We start from the raw sequence: 22,968 nt of genomic DNA, 5'->3' as shown, positions 1-22,968 counted from the left end.
GAGTTGAAATTGTGAGTTGACATATCCGGAATCGTGGTTTCTTTCTGTTTTAGACAGATCTAAACGAAGAAGACGACCTACGTGGTGTTTTTTTTTTTGCTTTAAATTTGAGGCCCAACTTTGTTTAACCACTGAGGCTCATCTAGTTGAATGCTTTTTCATATATTTTCCACGTTTGGCTTTTTTTCTTAGTTCAATTATGTAATAAAAGTTCAATTATGTTTCCTACTTTTTGTTCTTCTGCGTGGCCAAAACAAACATTATTATATTACATAGATAGACTATAAATCACCCAATTTGCATAATACAAACGATAAAGTGTCTTTTGTATTTTATGTTCAAATAATGTTTTGCATTTTGTTGTTTATTATGTTTGGTATATATATATATATTATACATATACGCTTCCAACACGTACATGTTTCCTAGTTTTTTAATTCCTAGTTTTTTAGAAAAATTTGATTCCTCGCTTCCAAACGTTTCCGTTTCCACGTACTCGCTTCCGTTTCCATGCAGCTTACACATGCTTTTTAGCTAAAAGTACCACCATGCTTCTTAACTGAAACCTCTAAGTCCTTGACCCTAAGTCTTCGTTCCTTTTAGACTTGCATAGTTTTTTACCAAAGACACCCACGGAATTTTTCGGTTACCTTCACAAGAATTAATTCTACCAATGTATTATTTCTGAGAGCTTGAACATGATTTAAAATGTAAATAAAATATTTAAAATTTAATATTAAAGAAATACTCTGTTTTAGGTATAAAAGCAGACATTGCAAAGAGTATGTTACAACAAGCACAACTATACGGAAGGAGACTCTGTTTTACTGCAAAGGAGTACACAATACATACAACTACACAACAAGCACATATTAAACCTCTTAATGAGCTTTAATGGCTTCTCCAAACTTGTGGGTTAAGCCCTTTGTATACTGTTTCCTAACTGGATGTTCTTCCTGTGGCCGGTTGTATGCTGTCCAAACCGGTTCTCCCACGAACAGCCTCATTAGCTGCAAAACCAAACCACCACCATCAAAAATCCAACAATCAAACATTTTAACATAATATGTCATCAGTTTTTTTCGTATGAATTAGTACAGAGATTGAGATTGGATTTTGTACCTTGATGTAGTTGCTGGTGTCGAGAGTGAACCTGTGGTAGATTCCGGCTGGAAGGACAATGAGATCTCCCGGTTGCATCCAGATTCGGATCCAACGGTCATCCTTGTCCCTAACATCAAAGTAGCCACTTCCGGCTAGGCAGTACCGAATCTCTTCATCCTTGTGAATGTGTTCTGTGAAAAAGTTCCTCAGCTTCTCTTCGTAGTTGCTGACTTTCTCGGGACACAAATCCAGTAAATCCTAAAATGGAAATTAATTAACGAAAACGTTTTGCTTGTGAGAAATAATATTAGCTCATGAGTTACACAACGCCAAACACAATACAAATGATCCCTTAGATTTGCTACATAGAAGAAGCCACAATATAAGCATGTACATAGATTTGGAATGGTATTTTGTCTAACAATAGGATTAGTAGCTAGCTTAGATCCTTAACCTGGTTTTATAAGGTTTAACTACAACATTCATGGTTATAAAGATTATCTAGCCCTAATGTCCTAGTATTTGTTTGTTTTATGAGATAAACAAGTAAAGAAATTGAAACATTGATAGCAACTTAACTCATTGTGGTGGGCACAAGTAAGACCTAATCCGCAGCAAATCCTATATTTAATTACACAAAAGAGACAAGCCTTCTATCTTCATAAGCTGGCTTTCTAAGGTTTGAGTACTACTACTACCCTCATTAGATTAACATTCAACGATATGGGACAAGTAAAAAAGAAGTGAAGCATCAATAACCATTAATGATGAGCATGAGTGATCCTAAGTTTAAAAGTGATCATTAGAAAGAGATAAATCCGGGTACCATGTAATCGTAACCCCTTTCTTCTCTAATCTTGCCAAGCTCCGAATCATTCTCGTAGTTCTCAGGGTTCAACTTCCAGTACAACACTCCCAACTCTACAAAACACAACACAATTACTATAAGTGAAATTTGCAGACTAAGTTTATGATTTATGCTTCTCTTAATAAACTTCCTTTAATTTTAATTTTGTGTACAACACAACTACTATATTGTGTATCTTGTAGAATCACAACTCTAATACAATAATACATGAAACACACACACACACACACAAATTTATCCAAACCAGACACAAACTCATGGTTATAAAAAGTAAGAGTCACTTAAAGAGAGAAAGAAAGAAACCTGACAAGTAATCCAAGGAGACAAACTCTTTGGGGTTACGATGATGAGGAAGTCTCTGATCTTCATTGCTATCATCCATAAACCATGCCTGCATTCAAACCCTTTTCACCCTCTTTTAACAAATCTCAATAGAAAAATAAAATTTCATTTCGATTCCCAAATTAAGCAGCAAAAAAAGGTAAGAATCCAGAAAATTATCAATTCTCAGCTCCGAATCATCACGATTCTGCCAAAATCTAAATCAAATTAACGTACCTCAAGAGCCATCACTGATCTTCGTTTGTGTTGTGTGAATGCTTCGATTTCTGAGACTCATCAGAATGATGATGAAGGTAAACATATAAAAGACCATTTTCACTGTTCGATGGTAGTCACGTGTACGGTCGATTCTGATTCGTATTATTTTGGTTTTCCCTATATTTTTTTTAATTAATTCTGGTTCTAAAAATTCTGATATTTCTACATGGTAAATAAAATGTTTAGGATCCACAATTAATCATGAATGAGGCCAAAAAAAAAACACATTGGCTCGTTTCTTCTACGATAGTATTAGATTTCATATGAGGTTCATATTTTCTCATCTGCCTTAAATTTTGCATTTTAGAAATTTTGGATATATTTGACCCAAAATATTACTAAAACTCTTCAAGATCTCTCAAATTTAATTTGTAAACTATTTTCCTTCTGTTTGGACAACTAACTTTAGAGTTCTATTTTAATTTAATGTTTGGTTAAAAAAAATATATTACTAAAACGTAAAACGAAAAGAAAATCTTAGACCGTGTAATACAAAACTAAAGTTCATTTTAGAAATAAAAAAAACTAATCTAGAAAAAAAAACCAGGGACCGGAAAACTATAAAGTCCAGTCTTTTAAATTTTTGCCTAGCAACAACAATGGCAAAAAACAAATTAAAACAAGTATTAAACTTCTCTTAATCTTTCTAAATTTAAATTAACTATTGATATTTATAATTGATATTATTTAATTGCTCTGAGATTAAATATATATATATATACTAATTTTTACATTGGAAATTTAATACAATACTTATTTTGAAACGTAAAAAAGTGCTAGAATAACACTCTTTGTAAACGAATAAACTATTTCCAATTAATTTTCTTGAATTTAAGTCTGTCTAAAAATTCCCAAAAAAACAATTTCACATATAGGATGTGACTTGGTTTGAAAATTTTAAATAATGAGAAATAGAAACTGAAAAAAAAAACAAAAACAATGAATATAAATTTAGTTTGAACAGAAAAAAAAATTATATGTATTGAAGGAAATTTTATTTGGGGTTTTCTTTTTCAACCATAGAAGTTAAGGGGGAGGTATTGGTTTAGGATTTAGAAAGAATTTTAATGACTTTAAAAGTTAGGTAAAATATGTTGTTATTCAATCAAGACTTTTAAAAACTCTTTAAAAATTTGTTGTTATTGGTTGTCGATTTGTAAAAAGTTATCTAAAATCTTGATAAATCTAGTGTTATTGGATTAAGAGTTTTATAAAGTCATTAAAAGTTTTATGTTATTCAAGTAAAACAAAAGAATCTTGGATTGTTAATGAATTCAAATTTTATGTTATTGGTTTAGGATTTTATATCATTTCCTTCATAACAAAAGTCATGAAAACTCTTTCATCAAATAGAAAGATTTTACAATATTAAAAAAAACAAATCATCAAGATTTTAAAAAACTTCCTAAACAATCTCTTAGAATCCTTCATTTTTAACTTTCAATTTTCTATGATTCTAACAATCAGCAAGAACATAAAGTCATTAAAATTCTTTCTAAATCCTAAACCAATACCTCCCCAACAGTTTTTGTGTTAAATATCGTATTTTGAAGATAATATGCATATGATATTTTCGCTTACAATATTTTATATAAATGCAGTTAATTAGTAGATATATATATATATATATATATATATATATATATATTAATTAATTATATACACCATTTACCCAAAATTACACTGTTTCTTTTCCTTAACCAAAAACATTTTCTGTCTTTTACTTTAACTACTACACGAGTCATGGCCATATATATAGTTCGTAACTTTTTTTCTCCCTATAATAATATCTCCAACTCACCTCATTCTCTACCCACGAAAGAAAAAAAAAGAAACAAAAAAAAATGTCCTCTTCTTCATCAAGAAACGCCTTTGAAGATGGCAAATACAAAACAGATCTCTTAACCGTGGACTCATCATCTCGCTGCTGCAAAACGATGCCGTCTTCTCGAGCTTCGCCGTCTCCGCCAAAGCAGCTGTTGGTGGCGACGCCGGTGGAGGAAGGAGAATATCCGGTTGTGATGCTACTCCATGGTTACCTTCTCTACAACTCCTTTTATTCTCAGCTTATGGTGCATGTCTCTTCTCATGGCTTCATCCTCATCGCTCCTCAGGTTCAATTTTATATTTCATATTTAATTACATTAATTAAAAGATTTAATTTAGTTACTAAATTTTCTTATTAGTTTTTTTTTGACTATAGTGTGTTTAGTTAGCTAGGTGTGAATCATATGTTTCTAACAGTGTATAGTACAAAAAATAAAACATAAATTCACACTACCTAGGTGTAAGTAGGTCCATGTAATGAGAGATTTTAATTGAAAATCAAAATCATCAATTATACATTTGTTGATGAATTTAGGACTTAGGATTTAACCAAGATGTAAGTAAAATGCAGCTGAATGGAACACATAATGCCACGTTTAACTGAGTTTTCTTTGTCTGAAACTTTTATTTATTGTTTGGCCTTTATAAAAACCTTAGACAATAAGAAAACTAAGAAGAAAGATACAAATGGATGGGTCCACTTGATGTGTTTACTCTGTTTTTGTCACTAAATAAATTGGTTCAATTCATTAGAATCATAATGATGCACTTGTAGTTGTAAATAAAATACATTGGTTATGTGAAATTCAACAGTTATATAGTGTAGCCGGACCGGACACAATGGACGAGATTAAATCAACGGCGGAGATTATTGATTGGTTATCAATAGGACTTAACCACTTTCTTCCAGCACAAGTAATACTAAACTTATCCAAGTTCGCACTCTCAGGCCATAGCCGCGGAGGCAAAACCGCGTTTGCGGTCGCTCTANGTGATGCTACTCCATGGTTACCTTCTCTACAACTCCTTTTATTCTCAGCTTATGGTGCATGTCTCTTCTCATGGCTTCATCCTCATCGCTCCTCAGGTTCAATTTTATATTTCATATTTAATTACATTAATTAAAAGATTTAATTTAGTTACTAAATTTTCTTATTAGTTTTTTTTTGACTATAGTGTGTTTAGTTAGCTAGGTGTGAATCATATGTTTCTAACAGTGTATAGTACAAAAAATAAAACATAAATTCACACTACCTAGGTGTAAGTAGGTCCATGTAATGAGAGATTTTAATTGAAAATCAAAATCATCAATTATACATTTGTTGATGAATTTAGGACTTAGGATTTAACCAAGATGTAAGTAAAATGCAGCTGAATGGAACACATAATGCCACGTTTAACTGAGTTTTCTTTGTCTGAAACTTTTATTTATTGTTTGGCCTTTATAAAAACCTTAGACAATAAGAAAACTAAGAAGAAAGATACAAATGGATGGGTCCACTTGATGTGTTTACTCTGTTTTTGTCACTAAATAAATTGGTTCAATTCATTAGAATCATAATGATGCACTTGTAGTTGTAAATAAAATACATTGGTTATGTGAAATTCAACAGTTATATAGTGTAGCCGGACCGGACACAATGGACGAGATTAAATCAACGGCGGAGATTATTGATTGGTTATCAATAGGACTTAACCACTTTCTTCCAGCACAAGTAATACTAAACTTATCCAAGTTCGCACTCTCAGGCCATAGCCGCGGAGGCAAAACCGCGTTTGCGGTCGCTCTAAAGAAATTTGGGTACTCCTCGGATCTAAAGATCTCAACATTGATCGGTATAGATCCAGTTGATGGAACAGGGAAAGGACAACAAACCCCTCCTCCAGTTTTAGCTTATGAACCAAACTCATTTGACCTAGACAAAATGCCGGTACTTGTCATAGGTTCGGGGCTTGGTGAAACCGCTCGAAACCCGTTGTTCCCTCCTTGCGCGCCTCCCGGAGTGAACCACCGAGAGTTCTTCCGGGAATGTCAAAGTCCAGCATGGCATTTCGTCGCAAAGGATTACGGGCATTTGGACATGCTTGATGATGATACAAAAGGGATTAGAGGAAAGAGTTCTTACTGTTTGTGTAAGAATGGTGAAGAGAGAAGACCAATGAGGAGATTTGTTGGTGGAATCGTTGTGTCGTTTTTGAAGGCTTATTTGGAAGGAGATAAATTTGAATTGGTTAAGATCAAAGATGGGTGTCACGAGGGTGTTCCAGTTGAAATTCAAGAGTTTGAGGTTACCATATAAATAAGTTTCTCTTTAGGGGCTGCTTTTCCTATTTCAATATTATCAGCTTTTGTAACTTATATGTAGTTTACAAACTTATGATGTACAACTCTTTACTTAAGTGACCTCTTTGCTCATGGATTACATTCAGAAGAGTAGAAGAGTGAAGTTTCAAAAACTTTAAAAGAAGTCCCCACAGTATTTTCTATACCACAATCACTCCAGAAGAAGAAGAGAAAAAAAAACATAAATTTCGTCCGATTTCCCAAATCACCACCATAGCTTACAAAGTGAGAATAACTCTAGCTAGGGAAAAAAAAAACAAATCTCAATAGAAAAAAAATATTTTCATTCAATTCCCAAATTTGGCAAAAAAAGGGTAAATTCCAGAAAAAAAAAACTCATCCATTTCTTAGATCCCAATCATCACGATTTTGCCAAAATCTAATTGAAATTAACGTACCTCAAGAGCCATTAATTGAGAGCATCTCCAATTCATCTCTATATTTACCTTAGAGAAAAATATTGTAATCTTTATTGTTGAAGCAAATTTGCTCCAACCGACATTTATTTTCATTTTTAAAATAAAAATTGCTAAATTTATATATATATATAGAGAGAGGAAAAAATAGAGTTCTTTCATATATAGAAAGAAAAAATAACACTCTATTTTAGAGGTGAGAATATAGGTAGATTTCAGTAAAATTTAATTCTATTATAGAAATAAAAATAGTGAAATACATTGGAGATGATCTCAGAAACTCATCAGAGTTGATATAAGATAATTTCTCCATTCGATGTTAGCCACGTATATGGTCCATTCTAATTCGCAATATTTTGGTTTTCCCCTATTTTTAGTTAATTCTAGATTCAAGAAATTCTAATATTTCTTCATGTCATGATAAATAAATGTTCAGTATCCACAATTACACCATTTTCAATGTATGTCATTATTTTACCCTTTAGAATAGAATAGACCAATTCTATAATAGATGCAATTTTTACTCCAAAATATGTAGAGGTGGGTGGGATTAATAAATATAGAGGTGGGTGGGTGGGAGATGATCTTAATTTAACTTTTCATACAAATTAAGAAACCATATTAAAATTTTCTTATACCTTTTAAATATTAATTGTTTCTTGATATATTCTTCAATGGATCTGAGGTTTATATCGAAACTAAACTTAACACTGAATATCTAAAACAACACTTATTTTCAAACGTAAATAATACTAGAACAACGCTCTATGTGAAACAGTGGAAATATTTTTAGTTAATTTTCTTGAATTTAAATCTGTTTAAAAAATCCCAAAAAAAAATCTAATATATAGGATGTGACTTGGTTTGAAAGTTTTAAAATAGTAATATATAGAAACTGAAAGAATAAAAAAATTTAGATTAAACAGAAGAAAACCTCTGTGTATTGGAGGAATTTTATTTTCGGTTTCCATTTTCAATCATAGAAGTTAGAGTTACTTTGTTAGAGTGTGTAATTTTAGAGATAATATACATATGATTTTTTTTGCTAAAACCACATATTTTACTGCACAATTTAGAAAAATAATGATATTTTATATAAATTCAGATATATATACACCATTTATTTACGAAAAAATTTTGCAGTGTCATTTTACTCTGTTTCTTTTTCTTAAGCAAAAGCTTTTTCTGTCTTTTACATGAATTACTAGTCTTTATAGTCTACAACTAGTCTTTTGTTAGTTCGTAACTTTTTTCTCTCCCTATAATAATAATATCTCCAACTAACCTCATTCTCATCTACCCACGAAAAAAAAAGAGAATAAACTAAGAAAGAAACAAAAAGAAAAATGTCATCTTCTTCATCAAGAAACGCCTTTGAAGATGGCAAATACAAAACAGATCTATTAACCTTGGACTCATCATCTCGCTGCTGCAAAACGACGCCATCTCCGCCAAAACAGCTGTTGGTGGCGACGCCAGTGGAGGAAGGAGAATACCCGGTGCTGATGCTCCTCCATGGTTACCTTATCTACAACTCCTTTTATTCTCAGCTTATGTCGCACGTCTCTTCTCATGGCTTCATCCTCATCGCTCCTCAGGTTCAATTATAAATTTTAAAATTAATCACACTGTTTCAAGAATTAATTAGCCACTAGATTTTCTTCTTAGTTTTGATTATAGTGTGTGTGCATAGTTAGTTAGGTGTGAGTCACATATTCTAATAATGTATATAGTTAGAAAGAAAATTTTATGTAATTTTAAGTAGGTCCATGTATAGAGAGATTCTAGTTGAATCCAAAATCATATATATACTAAATAAATTTGTTGATACGTATATAAACCTTAGACAAGAAGAAAAGTAAGAAGTAAGAGCAGAGATGCAAGCAAATATATGGGTCCTTTTGACGTGTTTATCCTGTTTTTGTCTCCAATCAATTGGACTAATTCATCAGAATCTGAGTGCTCGAAATGTCATAACGTTGCATATTTTTATATATTTGAAAATACAGTTTCTTGGTTATGTGATGATATTTAACAGTTGTATAGTATCGCCGGACCGGACATAATGGATGAGATTAAATCAACGGCGGAGATTATTCATTGGTTATCCGTCGGATCACTTAACCACTTTCTTCCAGCACAAGTAATACCAAACCTATCAAAGTTCGCACTCTCAGGCCATAGCCGCGGAGGCAAAACGGCATTTGCGGTCGCTCTAAAGAAATTTGGGTACTCCTCGGATCTAAAGATCTCAACATTGATCGGTATAGATCCAGTTGATGGAACATGGAAAGGACAACAAACCCCTCCTCCAGTTTTGGCTTATGAACCAAACTCATTAGACCTAGACAAAATACCGGTACTTGTCATAGGTTCGGGGCTTGTTGAAACCTCTCGGAACTCACTGTTTCCACCATGTGCGCCTCCTGGAGTGAACCACGAAGAGTTCTTCCGGGAATGCCAAAGTCCAGTGTGGCATTTCGTTGCGGAGGATTACGGGCATTTGGACATGCTTGATGATGATACAAAAGGGATTAGGGGGAAGATTCTTTACTGTTTGTGTATGAATGGTGAAAAGAGAAGGCCAATGAGGAGATTTGTTGGTGGAATTCTTGTGTCGTTTTTGAAGGCTTATTTGGAAGGAGATGACTTTGAATTGGTTAAGATCAAAGATGGGTGTCACAAGGGTCTTCCAATCAAAATTCAAGAGTTTGAGGTTACCAAGTAAACATTAGTTTTTCTTTAGGGGCTGATTTTCCTATGAGTTATTTACGAAAAGAGCACAGACAATAAACAAATCTTCCGATCAAGGTACTCAGAGTACTTATCTTCGCATTCAGGTATTCCTCCCGTGTACAAAGACTATCCTATCCCTACGATTGTAACCATATCACTCGTCTCTCAAACTGATACTCCCACTCAAATAGGGAAATAACTAATTTTTTTTGGTTCGTTTGTCCGACTAAATGTTTATATTAACTTTTTATCCGCGGTAAATTATATGACCATTTATTTGCTATATTTAGTTTGTTTTATCGAGTGTTTGAGATTCTATTTTGATTTTTAATTATTATAAAAAAATTAAGGAATATAAATACATAATTAGTAATTTATACGCTGTAATTAAGTCATATTTTTCCTAATCATTTAATTATTTTACACAATTTTAGTTAAATTAACTTTATTTTATATGTCAAATATTGTAATATTAGGAGTGTTGACAAATAATAAAATGAGAAATTAACCCGTGTTAGCACAAATTTAGGGTTTAATTTTTTATTTTTTATGAATAATCTACTGTATATTAATCTGTTTGGGTTTATAAGTCCTTGATTAAGGTTTAGTATTCCCTTTTAAAATCTTCTTTATAAATACATAATAAGTAATTTATACGCTGTAATTAAGTCATATTTTTCCTAATAATTTAATTATTTTACCCAATTTTAGTTAAATTAACTTTATTTTATATGTCAAATATTCTAATATTAGGAGTGTTGACAAATAATAAAATGAGGAATTAAGCCGTGTTAACACAGATTTAAGGTTTTTTTTTAAACTCTGGATTTATTATTGATCGCAAATTATGAGAACTATTACATATGATTATACCATGGGCAATTCCTTCTGACCCTATTAGATTCACTATATACACTCTTACTCTCGCTCTCCTGCTCCATGCTCATGATGGACACCTCCTTCTCTATGTAGAATCACGGCGAACGGCGATAATTGCGCATCACTGGGAATCGTCTGTAAATTTGCCTCCATTAATCTGCACAATTAATAAATCGCATTACCTGGGGCTCGAACCCCAGACCTCCTGGTGTAGAAGCATTAATGAACCCTAGGCCAACCACTGGGCCAAGGGAGCTTCCACCAGATTTAAGGTTCTTTTTTTTATTTTTTTTTATGAATATTCTAGTGTAGGGCTGGGCAAAATAACCGGTAACCAAATAACCGATCGAACCGAACCGAAAAAAAATTAAACCAAAACCAAACCGAAGTTCTTCTAATAACTGAATGGTTAGTAAAATCCTATGTTCAAACTAACCGAAACTGAATCAAACCGAACCGACAATTAAATGGTTAACCGAAATATCCAAAAACCTAGATTATACCCAAAATAATATACTTAATATTAGGCAAAAATATAAAATAAACTTAAAATATTAATTATTTCTACATTCAAAACAATTAAATACTTTAAATAATTAATATATTTAAAATTTATTATTTGAATTTAATAAGTTAAATACTATTTTGTAAAATTGGATCAATATTTTTCCCCCTTTTATATTTTTGTAATGTAGTTTTGGTTAATTTTGGTTATATTCGGTTATTTTTGGTTACTTTTGGTTATATTAGGTTTATTTGGTTAATTTTAATATAATTTATGTTAGTTATGGTTATCTCTTCAACTAACCGAACCGAAACCGAACCGAAAGAAACCGAACCTAACCGAAATTTTAAAAATATCCAAATGGTTATTATATTCTTATATCCAAACTAACCAAAACCGAATACAACCGAATCGAAACCGAACGGTTAACCGAATGCCCAGGACTAATCTAGTGTGTATTAATCTGTTTGGGTTCATGATTAGGGTTTAGTATTCCCTTTTTAAATCTTCTTTATAAATGGTTACCGGTGTATTAAGGTTTGGGTTCATGTGATGACGTCATTTAGCTCGTATCCAAACATCCAGGCTTATTCGTTGAAGGGTAAATAAGTCAGCAACAGTACCGAATTGACTTATTTCCATGCCTCCCGATGTGCGATGCCTAAATACGAAGATTCATTTGTTGGAATGCCTGTTTTAATAATAAACTCTTTTCCTATTTGCAATATTTATTATCAGTTTTTGTTGCTTATGTAGATCACTACAAACTTATGAACGATAATGTACAACTCTTTTACTTAAGTGACATCTTTATCTTTGCTCCTGAATTTAACCCGATTACATTCACAAGACTAGAAGAGTAAAGTTTCAAAAACATTAAAAGAAGTTCACACGGTATTTTCTATACCACAATATCCCCACAAGAAACAAAAACATAACTTTCGTCCGATTTCCCAATCACCATAAGCTTACAAAACGAGAGTAGAAGTAATTTACATATTCTTTGACTACAATGACCTTACTTTAAAAGAAAAGAAAAAATAGACGGCTTAATCACCTTATCTCTTCCAGAATCCAGCTAGAAAAAAAAAAAAAAAAAAAAAAAAACACCAAAAAAAAAGAGAGATAATCCAAATTGCCCCATTAGTATCCATTTTTATTCTGACTTTACCCCAAGAGGCCAAGACTATACCTTTATTCAACATTTATGTTTCCTATCAGAAGCAATGGAAAGAAGCATGGAAACACCTTGTGTCCAAAGATCATATTCCCTTTGGCTTTTGCACTCGAATTCAATCACTCTTTTCTCAAACGTCTTAAGCCCGAAATACCTCAGATTCTCTCCACCCTCGAGCAATTCCCGACCAGGCCATGCCGGTAATCCCTTGACCAATTCCACCACCACATCTATATATATAGATCAATACATCACAAATTGAATTAGCGACTTACTTAGAAACAAACTATTTTAGTTGTAGACCAAAAACTTAAGACTAATTAATGTGAACATAAAAAGAAATGTGCAAAGCAGTTACCATTAGACTAATCCATTATATCCCTTTATTTTGCTGTGATTTGTTGAAAGACAAAAAGAGAGAACAAGACTAGTATTTTTAACTGATTAATTAATCTTTTCATGAAAGTTTGGATCTGTCTTTAACTTTACGATCTAATAGTCTCTTATACTTCAAAAACTATTCCAAAGTTAGTACCTTTTTGACCTTTTGATCTATTGGATTCCCAATATAAAAAACAAAGAAAGAGTAAGCATGAAGCAAAGCATCACTATTTCACTTACTCTTTTTCTTCTTTGTAATGGTCCCAGCAACATGTTTGCTCTTAGTCTTCAACACTACCTGCGCAATAAAGATAAAATGCACATTAAAATAAAAAAAACATATATATATTTAGTTTAGCTTCCACAACAAAGGTCGGGTCACACATTAACTATGGGACTATACGTAACTAAAATTACAAAGGTACAATTCTATATATGGTTTACCTGCTTTGTTCTATTTATGTAGATCGAAACAACTTTCCAATGAAGATCACCTGAAAAATAACACAAATGGAATAATAATAATAATTAACTCAAGAACTACGTAACATGCATGAACTAAATTGAAACGATTAAAAGACATTAACAAACCTTTGCGGGTGCGTTTAAGCAATTCGCAACCTTTAGCTAGCAATTCTTTACTGCAAACCCCGAGGAAATTGTCCTCGGGAGCTAACTCGCCTCCTCTGTAACCACCACCACTTACTTTTGGTATACCCTTATCTACTGGAATCACAGCCGCGATGTTCCATACCTCCTTCAAAGCCCTCGCCTTCAATGTCGCAGCTCCCCTTAAAGCTATGCACATAACAAAAATAGGTTAACAAGAAACTAGTACTTTTAACTAATTCATGGTCGCCTAGTGGTTCTAGGCCAAAAGTTTTATCTTCCTAGAAAGAAAAAAAATCATAGCTAGCCAGCGTTGTTTCAATGAGTGGCTATTCCATAGGTCATGAAAGAACTATTACACTTCTGTATGGTTCATAATTGAAATTTTTTTAAAAATACAGGGATCAAGATTTTTAAAAAATGTAGTAACAACATATTGAAGTAACTTATTAACATTTCACTATTGACATAATTGCTTAATGGAAGAAACATACCTGTGGCAGCGGCGGCGGTCAAAGTCATGATATCCCCGGCAGAACGAACGTTGACAGCAGAACTGACAATGGAGGCCAAGTGCTCACGATCAGCTCCCATAATCTCTGCCGCCTCCACACACTGCGCCGCTACCAAAGTGGCGGCAGAAGCTACCGCCGAGTCATTCTTGGCCACTTTCTCGTCCGTTCCGGCACTTGTCTGAGAGGCCGTGGCTGCAGCGATAGCAGCAACCGCGGCAGCCACACCAGCTACGGAGACAGATGCATGGAGCTGTGCGTTCTGTGCACGCGTCTCCTCTCTCTTCTTCTCTCGCCGGTCCTTTAGCCAACGACCAACAGTTTTAGACCCTCCTGCGGTGCCGGGGATGGCGGATGGACCACGTATGTGCCCATTAAAGGATGGGCTTATACGGTAGAATTGCTGCACAAGTATTTTAAATTACTCTAGGTTAAAAACTTAAAACCAAATTTTTGGACTTAATTGAAGTTTCAACTTATTTGTTTAAGAAAACAAATGGAATTGAATTTTCTGATTTTCCTGGTTGTAACGAAATTTTGCTTATTTAAGTTTTCTAGAAAAATAAAATAACATGTACCATTATAAGAAAAAAGTATATATATTTAATTCATTTTCCCAAAGAAACGGCTGTGGGAAATAGACCGTTGTGACTTGTGAATATAAGCCAGCCAATCTTTGGGTCCTAGACCATCAATGCTGACACAACTATATTCTTTCTCCTATATAAATACTAAATCGAATGCGTCAATTTAATGATATAAATACCATAAATAGAAAAACAGAAAGAAAAAAAAGAAGTGGATAATAAAATAAAAAGACAAATACTGCTAAACTTAGAGTGAATGACAGTGAAAATGCTTAGGAAGAAGAGAAAGCCTGAGCTTTGTGTTCCTCTGTTTTTCTTACTCTACTGCTTCTACTAACGTAGCCAGCCTTTTTTGTTTTTGTCAACGTGTTTTACCAATTTGCATTATAGACCCAGCTTTTTTACCCATCCCATAGGCATAGATTTAACCCACCCAATTTTTAACTCTTCACACTCTAGTCCAATATAATTAACAAACCAAAGGTCCAGAAGTCAGAACAATCCACTGATAAAGAAAGGGACTGATGAATAACTAATTAAGTAAGATTTTGGATTCCGGTTTAGTATTTCTTTAAACGGTTCAAGAATTGAACTGACCTTAAAGTCGTCGATGTCCGAGGGAGAGATCGGAGGGCTGTCGGTGAAAGAGCTATGTGATAGTCTCCCTGAGGTCCGTGGTGATGAAATCTCCGGCTGTTACAAATAAATAATCGTGTTAACAAAAGAACTATAGAAGTTTCATAATAGTAACATACATAAACATATAGTTATGATTCTTGTGACAATTTTCTTATTATCTCTTCTCTTCAAATCGACGTCGGTTTGTAAGGAATATATATTATACTTACAGACTGAGCCATGATACGTTCCATGACCATCAAAGAAGTCTCGGAAGAAGCGAAAGAGAAAGTGTTTCCGGCAACGACACCGTTCTCTTCATCCTCCGGGACCAAAGTGACGTCAGAAGAACCGCTCTGTATCTCCGAGAAACGCATTTGCGGCGGTTGAGAGCTCAGAGGAGGAGAAGCGACGACCGCTCTAGAAACTTCGGTCGCGGAAGGGCTCCAAGTACGTGAGAGAAACTCCATCGAATCTAACGGCGTTTCGGGCGGTTTGAACGCTGGATTTGACCTCCACCAATATTGTTCTCCAAACGTTTTACCACTTCTATCCATTTTTTTCTAAAGAGAGATAGAGAGAATGTGAGAGAAGAGAATGGGGAAGTTATGTGAAGCTCTCGTGTATTTAAAAGCGGTTGAGGTACTACAATTTTCTATATTTTAACATGAAAATTATGACCTAATAATTACTTTTACTGTTAGGAGGTACGGATTCAGAATAGTATTTCATAAGAGAAAAGGTAATAATTTGATGAGCTCTAATCTTTGGTATGAACCAATGTGTTTTTTAAAACATGATCCCCAAATCTAATCTAAAAGTCGATTGGGTCAATATGTCGATCCAGTTTGACTGTGGGGCAACATATACATCTATATAAGAAAATCGTCATATCATGTTTTAAAATTATATATGAACTTTATAATCCAAGAGAGTTTAGTCGTTTAGAACAAAATCAAATAAATACAAACAACATTGTCTCCCAAAATTGATTATTCAAGATAGAGTTTTAAGTTCCTTAGTCTTTTTGTTCATCCACCAATTTAACATCGAGATTGGTTCACAGATTGAACATAATCTTTCAATTTTTCTCTTTATTTCGATGTCTAAATTTAGAGCGTATATACATTGGTCCAGAAACTTGATTTTTTGTTATTTTTTCTTGAATTACATTAGATATATTTATTAATAATATAGTGGGGAGTGGAATGATGTGCACGTGGAGGCGTGACTGGGGCACGTCATCATATGGAACCACAAATCTAATGTATGTAAGGTTGTGTCCGTGACAAGTCAGAACACTCTTCACCACCTTCTCCTTTCAGCTTTTTGTCTCTCTTTATTTTCTTTTACTTATTCGTTTATACGAATAATTATTTAAACAATCTTACTCCACTAATTCCTAATTTGTATGAGCACACACACTTAAGACTTTTCAGTTTTCACAGCCTCAATAATCTTTATACATATCTTGTCTTGGCCTTGAAGAAAGATGTGTAACTGTATTTAGGCCTGGACATAAAAACCGTACCCGAATATCCAATCCAGAACCCGACCCGAAAAACTAGGTTTGGATTGGGTACGAGTTTGCCTATAAAACCCTATTGGGTTCTATTTTCTAATACCCGTGGGTTCGGGTTAGGATCAGATAATACCCGATACCTGTTTGGATACCCATTAAACCCGAACATATAAACATATTTATAATATTTATCATTAATATAATGCCATTACCCCAAAATTATGATTATAATTTTGAATATTTCATTTAGTTTTATACCTAAATATCAAAAAAAATCAAAATATCTAAAATATTTTGTCCCATAAGTCAAAATTTAACTAAATTTATTTAAATTTAATTAATTTTAATTATATTTTTCGGGTATCCGGTAGTTCGGGTACTAATCGGGTTCTAAAATTTGTAACCCAAACCGACCCGAACCCGATAATACCCAAACCGAACCGAACCCATATATCTAAAAATACCCAATGGATTCTATTTTTTCTAAACCCGTTTACCCAAACCCGAATGGATAATACCCAAACCCGAACGAGTTACCCAAATGCCCAGTCCTAACTGTATTATTATAAGAAAATATGTCATATTGGAACGAAAAGATTAGTTGATTAAATGCGTACAAACCATGAGAATGTTTGCAGCCGAAGGTTACTAACGCTGCGTTTGTGGGTGATAGCGGTTGCTAGCGATTGGAACCAATCACATAAAACGCTCCCAACCGCTCCTAATCACTCCAAACCGCTTCAAACCACTGAATTCCAAAAGCTGTTTTCCGCAAGCGTTTGCAGTTACGGGCGATTGCGGTTGGAATTTTTTTTTAATAAAAAACTTAAAAGAAATCAATGATAATGAAATTCTTTTGTGTTATATTTTATATCTAACCATTTTATTCATTAAGGATGGGAGAAAATGAAGTATGGATACGATTACAGAGATTATAAAATAAACAATTAGAAGAAAATAATATTCCAATTAACAATAACCTGGAAAATTTGATGTAAATTTAATGACACATCGCACATAAGTTCAAAAAAATCTATATAAATATAATATTTCATCAGAAATTTTCAAAAAACAAGATTATTTGTGAAAAATATTAAAACAAATCACCAGTGACTCTTCTCAACTCTCACTTAACCATTCCTACCGATGCAATTACTGACCCACGATCTAAGAGAAAAGAGAAAAGATCTACGATCTAAAGCATATATTTTGTCATTTATCAAATTACTTGATTAAATTTTTGGTGAAAAGCCAAATGCATAAAGGAATAAGTATTTCAATATGAAATTTATTTATTTTTTGAATAATTATTTTAGTATTTTTTTAATAAATTTAAATTATAAATCAAGTTTAATTAAAATTTTTGTGTTTTTAAACATTTATATATTATATCTCACATTTATTATGTTCCAACCGCTATTTCACCCTCTGGTCAACTAGTCGTAAACTTCCCGCAAACGCACCAATTTTAAACCGCTAAACCAGTCATTCAAAACGCTTAATAACGCTTGAAACCGCAATCATCTGCTTCCGCAATCTCCCGCAACCGCAACCGCAGCGTTTGAACCAGTCGGACCCTAAACCTAATTACGAAAGCTCTTTTAGCCTTTTCGGCACGCGGGTTCACATTCAAGTTTCGACACATACGTGTATACAACTTACAACATATTACAACATACTAGTACTAATTTTTTTTAAAAAAAATTGTATGAATACAACATAGTTAATTGTCCGAAATAAAATAAAAGTACAAATATTTAAAGTTTCTACTAACAGGGAATATAGACTATCCATCCCATCTCCTTCAACGTCCATATAACACAAAGAAAAAAAAAAGGAAAAGAACAAATTTGATTCAACGCAAATGACAGAAATTCAAAAAAAATTATAGATAGAGTTGAACATTTTTTTGATAGAAAAAAATCATCTTGTAATTATCGAGGCATAAAGATTGATATAGGAGAGATCGGTGAGTAAATGTTAGTTTGGTTTGATATAATAGCAGAGGTGACCTTTGCCTAATAAGTAACAAATAAGCATAAATAATTAAATAGCGACCCCAAAATCCCTATTTTTGTTCCCTTCTTTTGAGGTAATGAAAGGATAGAAAAGACAGAGAAGGTGTGCATGTACGAGGGTGTTGGTAGCTATCTTTTTCATCATCAATTTTTTTCTTCAAAATTGTATTACTTCCTCCGTTATTATTTAGTTGTTGTTCTAAGATTTAATTTTTTTTCTATAGTAATTCTCGTTTTAAATTTTTAATGTAGATGTTTAGTGAATATTCCAGTTTTATCTATCTTGTTATAAAATTTTGGCCGATAAAAAAAATATAAAATATATTAATAAAGAGCAAAATATAAAATTTAATAATTTTCTTAATTCATGTGCAAAAACCTTAAATGACAAGTTAAAAAAATCAGAGGAAGTCGGAAGTATTATTTAAAAAAAAATCTGATAAAATGGTACATTGTGTAAGAATAATGATTAATATATACTCTTAAACAAAATGAAGTCGGCAACCAGTCTAACCGAGTGTTATGCTTTGGAAGAGTTGGGACATGTCTGAGTTCGAACATCAACTGCGGGAAGAAGACTATATTTGATATACTTCAATCCGGGCCGAGGACTAAGCTCTACTGATTTTGTCTTGAAACTTTGCATAGAAGAAAAGGTGTAATGATTAACAACATTATCTACATTGAAAAAAATAGTCGATCTAATGAAAATGCTACATATATAGATGAACTAGATCTTTATACCATCCCAGCACTAGCTTGGATCATTTTGGATCTTGCCAAATCCAAAAGAAATTAATAGTGACAAGCTAGTGATGTGGATTGTGGGTTGTCTAAAAGGAAGTCTATATACATGGGCAAAAGACATCTATTAAAATCATAGGTAATTTGCATGCCTCACCTAAACGATCAAGGCCTTGGAATCCATTAAAGAAGGATTGAATAAAGCCTAATAAAATTGGAAATACAATTTTGTAGTTTCTACAGAACATGTCGGTCCACTGGAGTGACATAAACAACACGAAGTAAGTGACATGTTTGATTATTTTTAACATATATATTTTTAATTATATTATATTTTTTGCAATAATTTATTGTACCATCTATTTATCAAAAAAAAAAAAATCTTGCATCTCTTTTATCTGAAATATATATATATATATATTTTAATTTTGATCCAATAGATAATTATTTCGGTTTAATTGTTTTCAGAAACAGATAGAACTTATTTTAAAAAAAAATCTTCTTTGAGACTAAAAAAAAATGAAATAATATGTCCAATTAAAATTAATTTTTGTTAGAATATAAAATTAGATGAAATCATTACAATGAAAACTAGCACTCAAACTTAAATAGAATGAAATATAGAAAATATATTATTAGAACAAAATATTTATGTCTTTTTGTTTATACTTTCTTGCTAAAATACTTTTTCTTATTGTCCATTTTCAATAATACCATTTTCTGTATACAAATTGAACAAATTCTAAACCCTAAGTTCTAAATATTAAATCATACGCCCTCAAAACTATACTCCAAATATATAATAGAGAACCCAAACCTAATTTTTTTAAAAGTTAACTTAACACGTTGTAATTGTGTAAAAGAGTATAAAAATAGAAAATGACTAAAAATGGTATTTTTGAAAAGAAAAGAGATATCTACATAAGATAATTTCTAACAATTTCTCATAGTATTTAATTTCATAGATAAAATCATTTGTATGAAATCAAGATTATAATTTAAACTGATGAGTGAAATTAAAAAAAAAAAGTCAACAAGATAGAAGTTCATATGATTCTATAAGTAAACCAAAATAATATAAATTTAAAATATTACGTGTGAGTTTATATTAACAAACCAAACTAACTGTTTAAATGTTATAGAAACACATTATTTTTGATATGCAAGATTTTTCAGATATTCTATTATTCTATAATACTTATTTATAGTTAACTCATTAACTCATGTTTAAAAAGGACAATTAAATCAAAAAAGTATTTTTTTCTCTCTCTCTAAATCTAATTTTTTTCTCTCGTCGCCTCTCCTTTTCAAAGCTTCCGTTAAAACTTTGACCGGCGTGTGGCGGCTCATATAGCGCCGGCATCGGTCACCTCTTTTACATTCTTGCTTAGTTTTTCAGTCCTTGTTATTGTATCATGCGGTTGTTAAAGCGTGGAGATTTTTGGTGAGTAGATTTGTAGATGTGGAGGCTTAGATCTAGCGAGATTGTTAGTTCTCGTTTCTTAGGATCTGTTGGTTGCTGATGTGCTCAGGGTGCCGCTGGTGTTCGCGATTCACGGAGGGGAATATTGGCTTGGCTCAGTTAATGACCGCTGATTCTTTCTAGTGAGTATACGCGAAGTGGAGGCTCTGGTTTCTTCTAGCGACGATTCTTTCCTCTTCCTTCATCGACAAATCTTTGCATAAGCCGATCTCCAATCTTCATTATCTCGGTATCTCGATCTTCTCTACTGCTTTCCTTTTGTGTCCCCTGTTTGCTCTGATCAAATTGTAACCGTTTAAAATCTGATATCATCAGTTGCTCAAGTTCTGTAGCTTTCCAGTATGGGTTGTAATTTCTCTTGTTTGGGCTAAGTTTCTCATCCTAGACTATATCTCTTTTTTAGTTAGGGGATTGAGCTTTGGTTTGTGCTTGGTTTAGAACATTTAGAATTAAGGTTTGTTTTAGCTTAATTACTTGTTCTCTGTAGCGTTGAAAGGTTCAAGTGGGTCTAGATTATTTTACGGTTACATCCCGAGAGACCCTTGACAAAGCACTTATAGAGAAAGATGCATCTTATGCGGAGAAAGCTAAGTTCTATTCTCTTGTTATGGCCATTTGTGTTGAAGCCCGTTATCATCCTTTGGTATGCGGGAAGTCCTTATGGTTCTTCGAGAGCTCAATCAGTCTCGAGACAAGATATTTTTGGTTTAAACAATGTATCGGTAAAATCATTTCCTCTTCTAGTTGTAGGTTATGTAAAGATCATTGTGTCTATGTAATTTCATTCTATCTTTTATCTTGTAATTTATAACCTTTCTGAACTCTTCCTTTTTAATATAATCCATTCAGTGAAAGAAAAAAAAGTTAATTCATGTTTAAACTCAAGTAACTCCCACTCATCACCACATGTAAATTCAAGTGTAACTCTCGCTCATTACTTTTTGTTTTGAGTTCAGCCACTCATGCTAAGTCAAAATCAAAGTTAGTAACTCATGGAGTATTAGTTAATTAGAATAACATATTTTTCATCCACTAATGTACATTGATTAAAACCATGTTTACCATAATAATTATTTATATTATTTTGAATGAATTCACAATAATTATATAAAAATTAAAATTCTTTAATTGCATTTATTTTCTAAATGTGCTTCCACCACTAATTATTAAATAATATTCTCTCCCTTCTTTTCATTTAATCTTTTAGGAGAAAATATTTGTTCTAAATTAGATTAGATTTTTAAATCTCAATGCAAAATTGATTAGTTTTATTTATTGTTTTTAACAATTTATCATGCATATTATTTTTTCATTGGTTACAGTGTAAGCCATAAGATGCTCTTGCACTAGGCTAACACAATGATTATCAGAATCCTATAAGTAGAAATATTCCAAACTTGCTGATTTTTTCTTATCAATTTGTTAAAGTTCAAGATATCAACGTTTAGATTTTTAGGTTGTGAATAGTGACGGCGATCCGGACAAACAAATCCGTCATCGGTTTAATCTGTCCTGAAAATAGGATGAATAACAACTGCCGCAGATCAACTCTATTCATACATAAAAATGATCTGCAGTTGGTCCGCGGCAATTTCCATTCTATTTTTTTGAATCATACCACTATAAACTGTATTTGATAAATGATAAAGAAAGAATGATCTAATCTGCTAACGGATTTGTCTTTTGTTTGGTGACCGCTGTCAACATCCAAACTCTTTAGTAACAATATTTTTGTGTGAAATTGTGTGAAGTGATAGAAATATGTCATCAAATGTAAAACAAAACACAAAAAGCTAAGAGATTTACTCGGAGAAGAAAAAGTCAACACCTGTTTGTCCAAAAAAAAAAATGTCAACACCTAACACTACTAGTGCATGCGTCCACACATTGGTCCAACTTTTTTTTTTTTTTTATCATAATGTAATTTGTGAGCAAAAGTAAAAACTAGGACGGCCTAATCTAGGAAGTTGTAGCTATTCAGGTTAACATTCTGAGCAAAACCCAACAAATCAGATTAGAAAGTTTGGAAAATCTTTGA

The 22,968-nt window shown here is 32.6% G+C and overlaps 4 protein-coding genes across 5 annotated transcripts; 2 read left to right on the top strand and 2 right to left on the bottom strand.

Moving 5' to 3' along the window:
- Nucleotides 721–2,618, bottom strand: LOC104725072 (1,2-dihydroxy-3-keto-5-methylthiopentene dioxygenase 4). The gene is made up of 5 exons (XM_010443676.2): nucleotides 2,531–2,618; nucleotides 2,276–2,363; nucleotides 1,931–2,025; nucleotides 1,123–1,362; nucleotides 721–1,010 (listed from the first exon to the last, which is right to left on the bottom strand). Exons 1-5 carry the CDS (start codon nucleotides 2,540–2,542, stop codon nucleotides 882–884), a joined length of 564 nt encoding a protein of 187 aa, XP_010441978.1. The 5' UTR covers nucleotides 2,543–2,618; the 3' UTR covers nucleotides 721–881.
- On the top strand, nucleotides 4,370–6,819 carry LOC104725070 (chlorophyllase-2, chloroplastic). 2 transcript variants are annotated; one of them, XM_010443673.2, is made up of 3 exons: nucleotides 4,370–4,606; nucleotides 5,407–5,486; nucleotides 6,013–6,819. In XM_010443673.2, the coding sequence occupies exons 1-3, from the start codon at nucleotides 4,417–4,419 to the stop codon at nucleotides 6,697–6,699; spliced, it is 957 nt and encodes a 318-aa protein (XP_010441975.1). In that variant the 5' UTR covers nucleotides 4,370–4,416; the 3' UTR covers nucleotides 6,700–6,819. The 2 variants fall into 2 exon arrangements, with proteins under 2 accessions (XP_010441975.1, XP_010441976.1); XM_010443674.2 differs by lacking the exon at nucleotides 5,407–5,486 and having other exon boundaries at nucleotides 4,374–4,686.
- On the top strand, nucleotides 8,394–10,180 carry LOC104725071 (chlorophyllase-2, chloroplastic-like). The gene is made up of 2 exons (XM_010443675.2): nucleotides 8,394–8,757; nucleotides 9,198–10,180. The coding sequence occupies exons 1-2, from the start codon at nucleotides 8,506–8,508 to the stop codon at nucleotides 9,885–9,887; spliced, it is 942 nt and encodes a 313-aa protein (XP_010441977.1). The 5' UTR covers nucleotides 8,394–8,505; the 3' UTR covers nucleotides 9,888–10,180.
- Nucleotides 12,132–15,805, bottom strand: LOC104725069 (VAN3-binding protein-like). Its single transcript, XM_010443671.1, has 7 exons — nucleotides 15,394–15,805; nucleotides 15,143–15,238; nucleotides 13,941–14,361; nucleotides 13,429–13,635; nucleotides 13,282–13,331; nucleotides 13,078–13,135; nucleotides 12,132–12,686 (listed from the first exon to the last, which is right to left on the bottom strand). The coding sequence occupies exons 1-7, from the start codon at nucleotides 15,718–15,720 to the stop codon at nucleotides 12,478–12,480; spliced, it is 1,368 nt and encodes a 455-aa protein (XP_010441973.1). The 5' UTR covers nucleotides 15,721–15,805; the 3' UTR covers nucleotides 12,132–12,477.

The sequence above is a fragment of the Camelina sativa genome, chromosome 11, assembly GCF_000633955.1.
Source record: "Camelina sativa cultivar DH55 chromosome 11, Cs, whole genome shotgun sequence".
In the NCBI taxonomy this organism is placed as follows: Eukaryota; Viridiplantae; Streptophyta; class Magnoliopsida; order Brassicales; family Brassicaceae; genus Camelina; species Camelina sativa.
The sequence above is the reverse complement of the archived record's forward strand: the minus strand, read 5'-3'. Positions and strand labels throughout refer to the sequence as shown.

Bases quoted from the DNA above. Each gene is read 5' to 3' on its own strand.
- LOC104725072 (XM_010443676.2), bottom strand. The intron at 2,026-2,275 runs GTTTCTTTCTTT...TGTGTTTTGTAG, and splicing joins CTCCTTGGATTACTTGTCAG to AGTTGGGAGTGTTGTACTGG. The intron at 1,363-1,930 runs GTACCCGGATTT...TTTCCATTTTAG, and splicing joins AAAGGGGTTACGATTACATG to GATTTACTGGATTTGTGTCC.
- LOC104725070 (XM_010443673.2), top strand. From the start codon at position 4,417: ATGTCCTCTTCTTCATCAAGAAACGCCTTTGAAGATGGCAAATACAAA. The intron at 4,607-5,406 runs GTTACCTTCTCT...TGCTACTCCATG, and splicing joins GGTTGTGATGCTACTCCATG to GTTACCTTCTCTACAACTCC. The intron at 5,487-6,012 runs GTTCAATTTTAT...GAAATTCAACAG, and splicing joins TCATCCTCATCGCTCCTCAG to TTATATAGTGTAGCCGGACC.
- LOC104725071 (XM_010443675.2), top strand. From the start codon at position 8,506: ATGTCATCTTCTTCATCAAGAAACGCCTTTGAAGATGGCAAATACAAA. The intron at 8,758-9,197 runs GTTCAATTATAA...GATATTTAACAG, and splicing joins TCATCCTCATCGCTCCTCAG to TTGTATAGTATCGCCGGACC.
- LOC104725069 (XM_010443671.1), bottom strand. From the start codon at position 15,720: ATGGATAGAAGTGGTAAAACGTTTGGAGAACAATATTGGTGGAGGTCA. The intron at 15,239-15,393 runs GTAAGTATAATA...TATTTGTAACAG, and splicing joins AACGTATCATGGCTCAGTCT to CCGGAGATTTCATCACCACG. The intron at 13,332-13,428 runs GTTTGTTAATGT...GTTATTTTTCAG, and splicing joins GCTTAAACGCACCCGCAAAG to GTGATCTTCATTGGAAAGTT.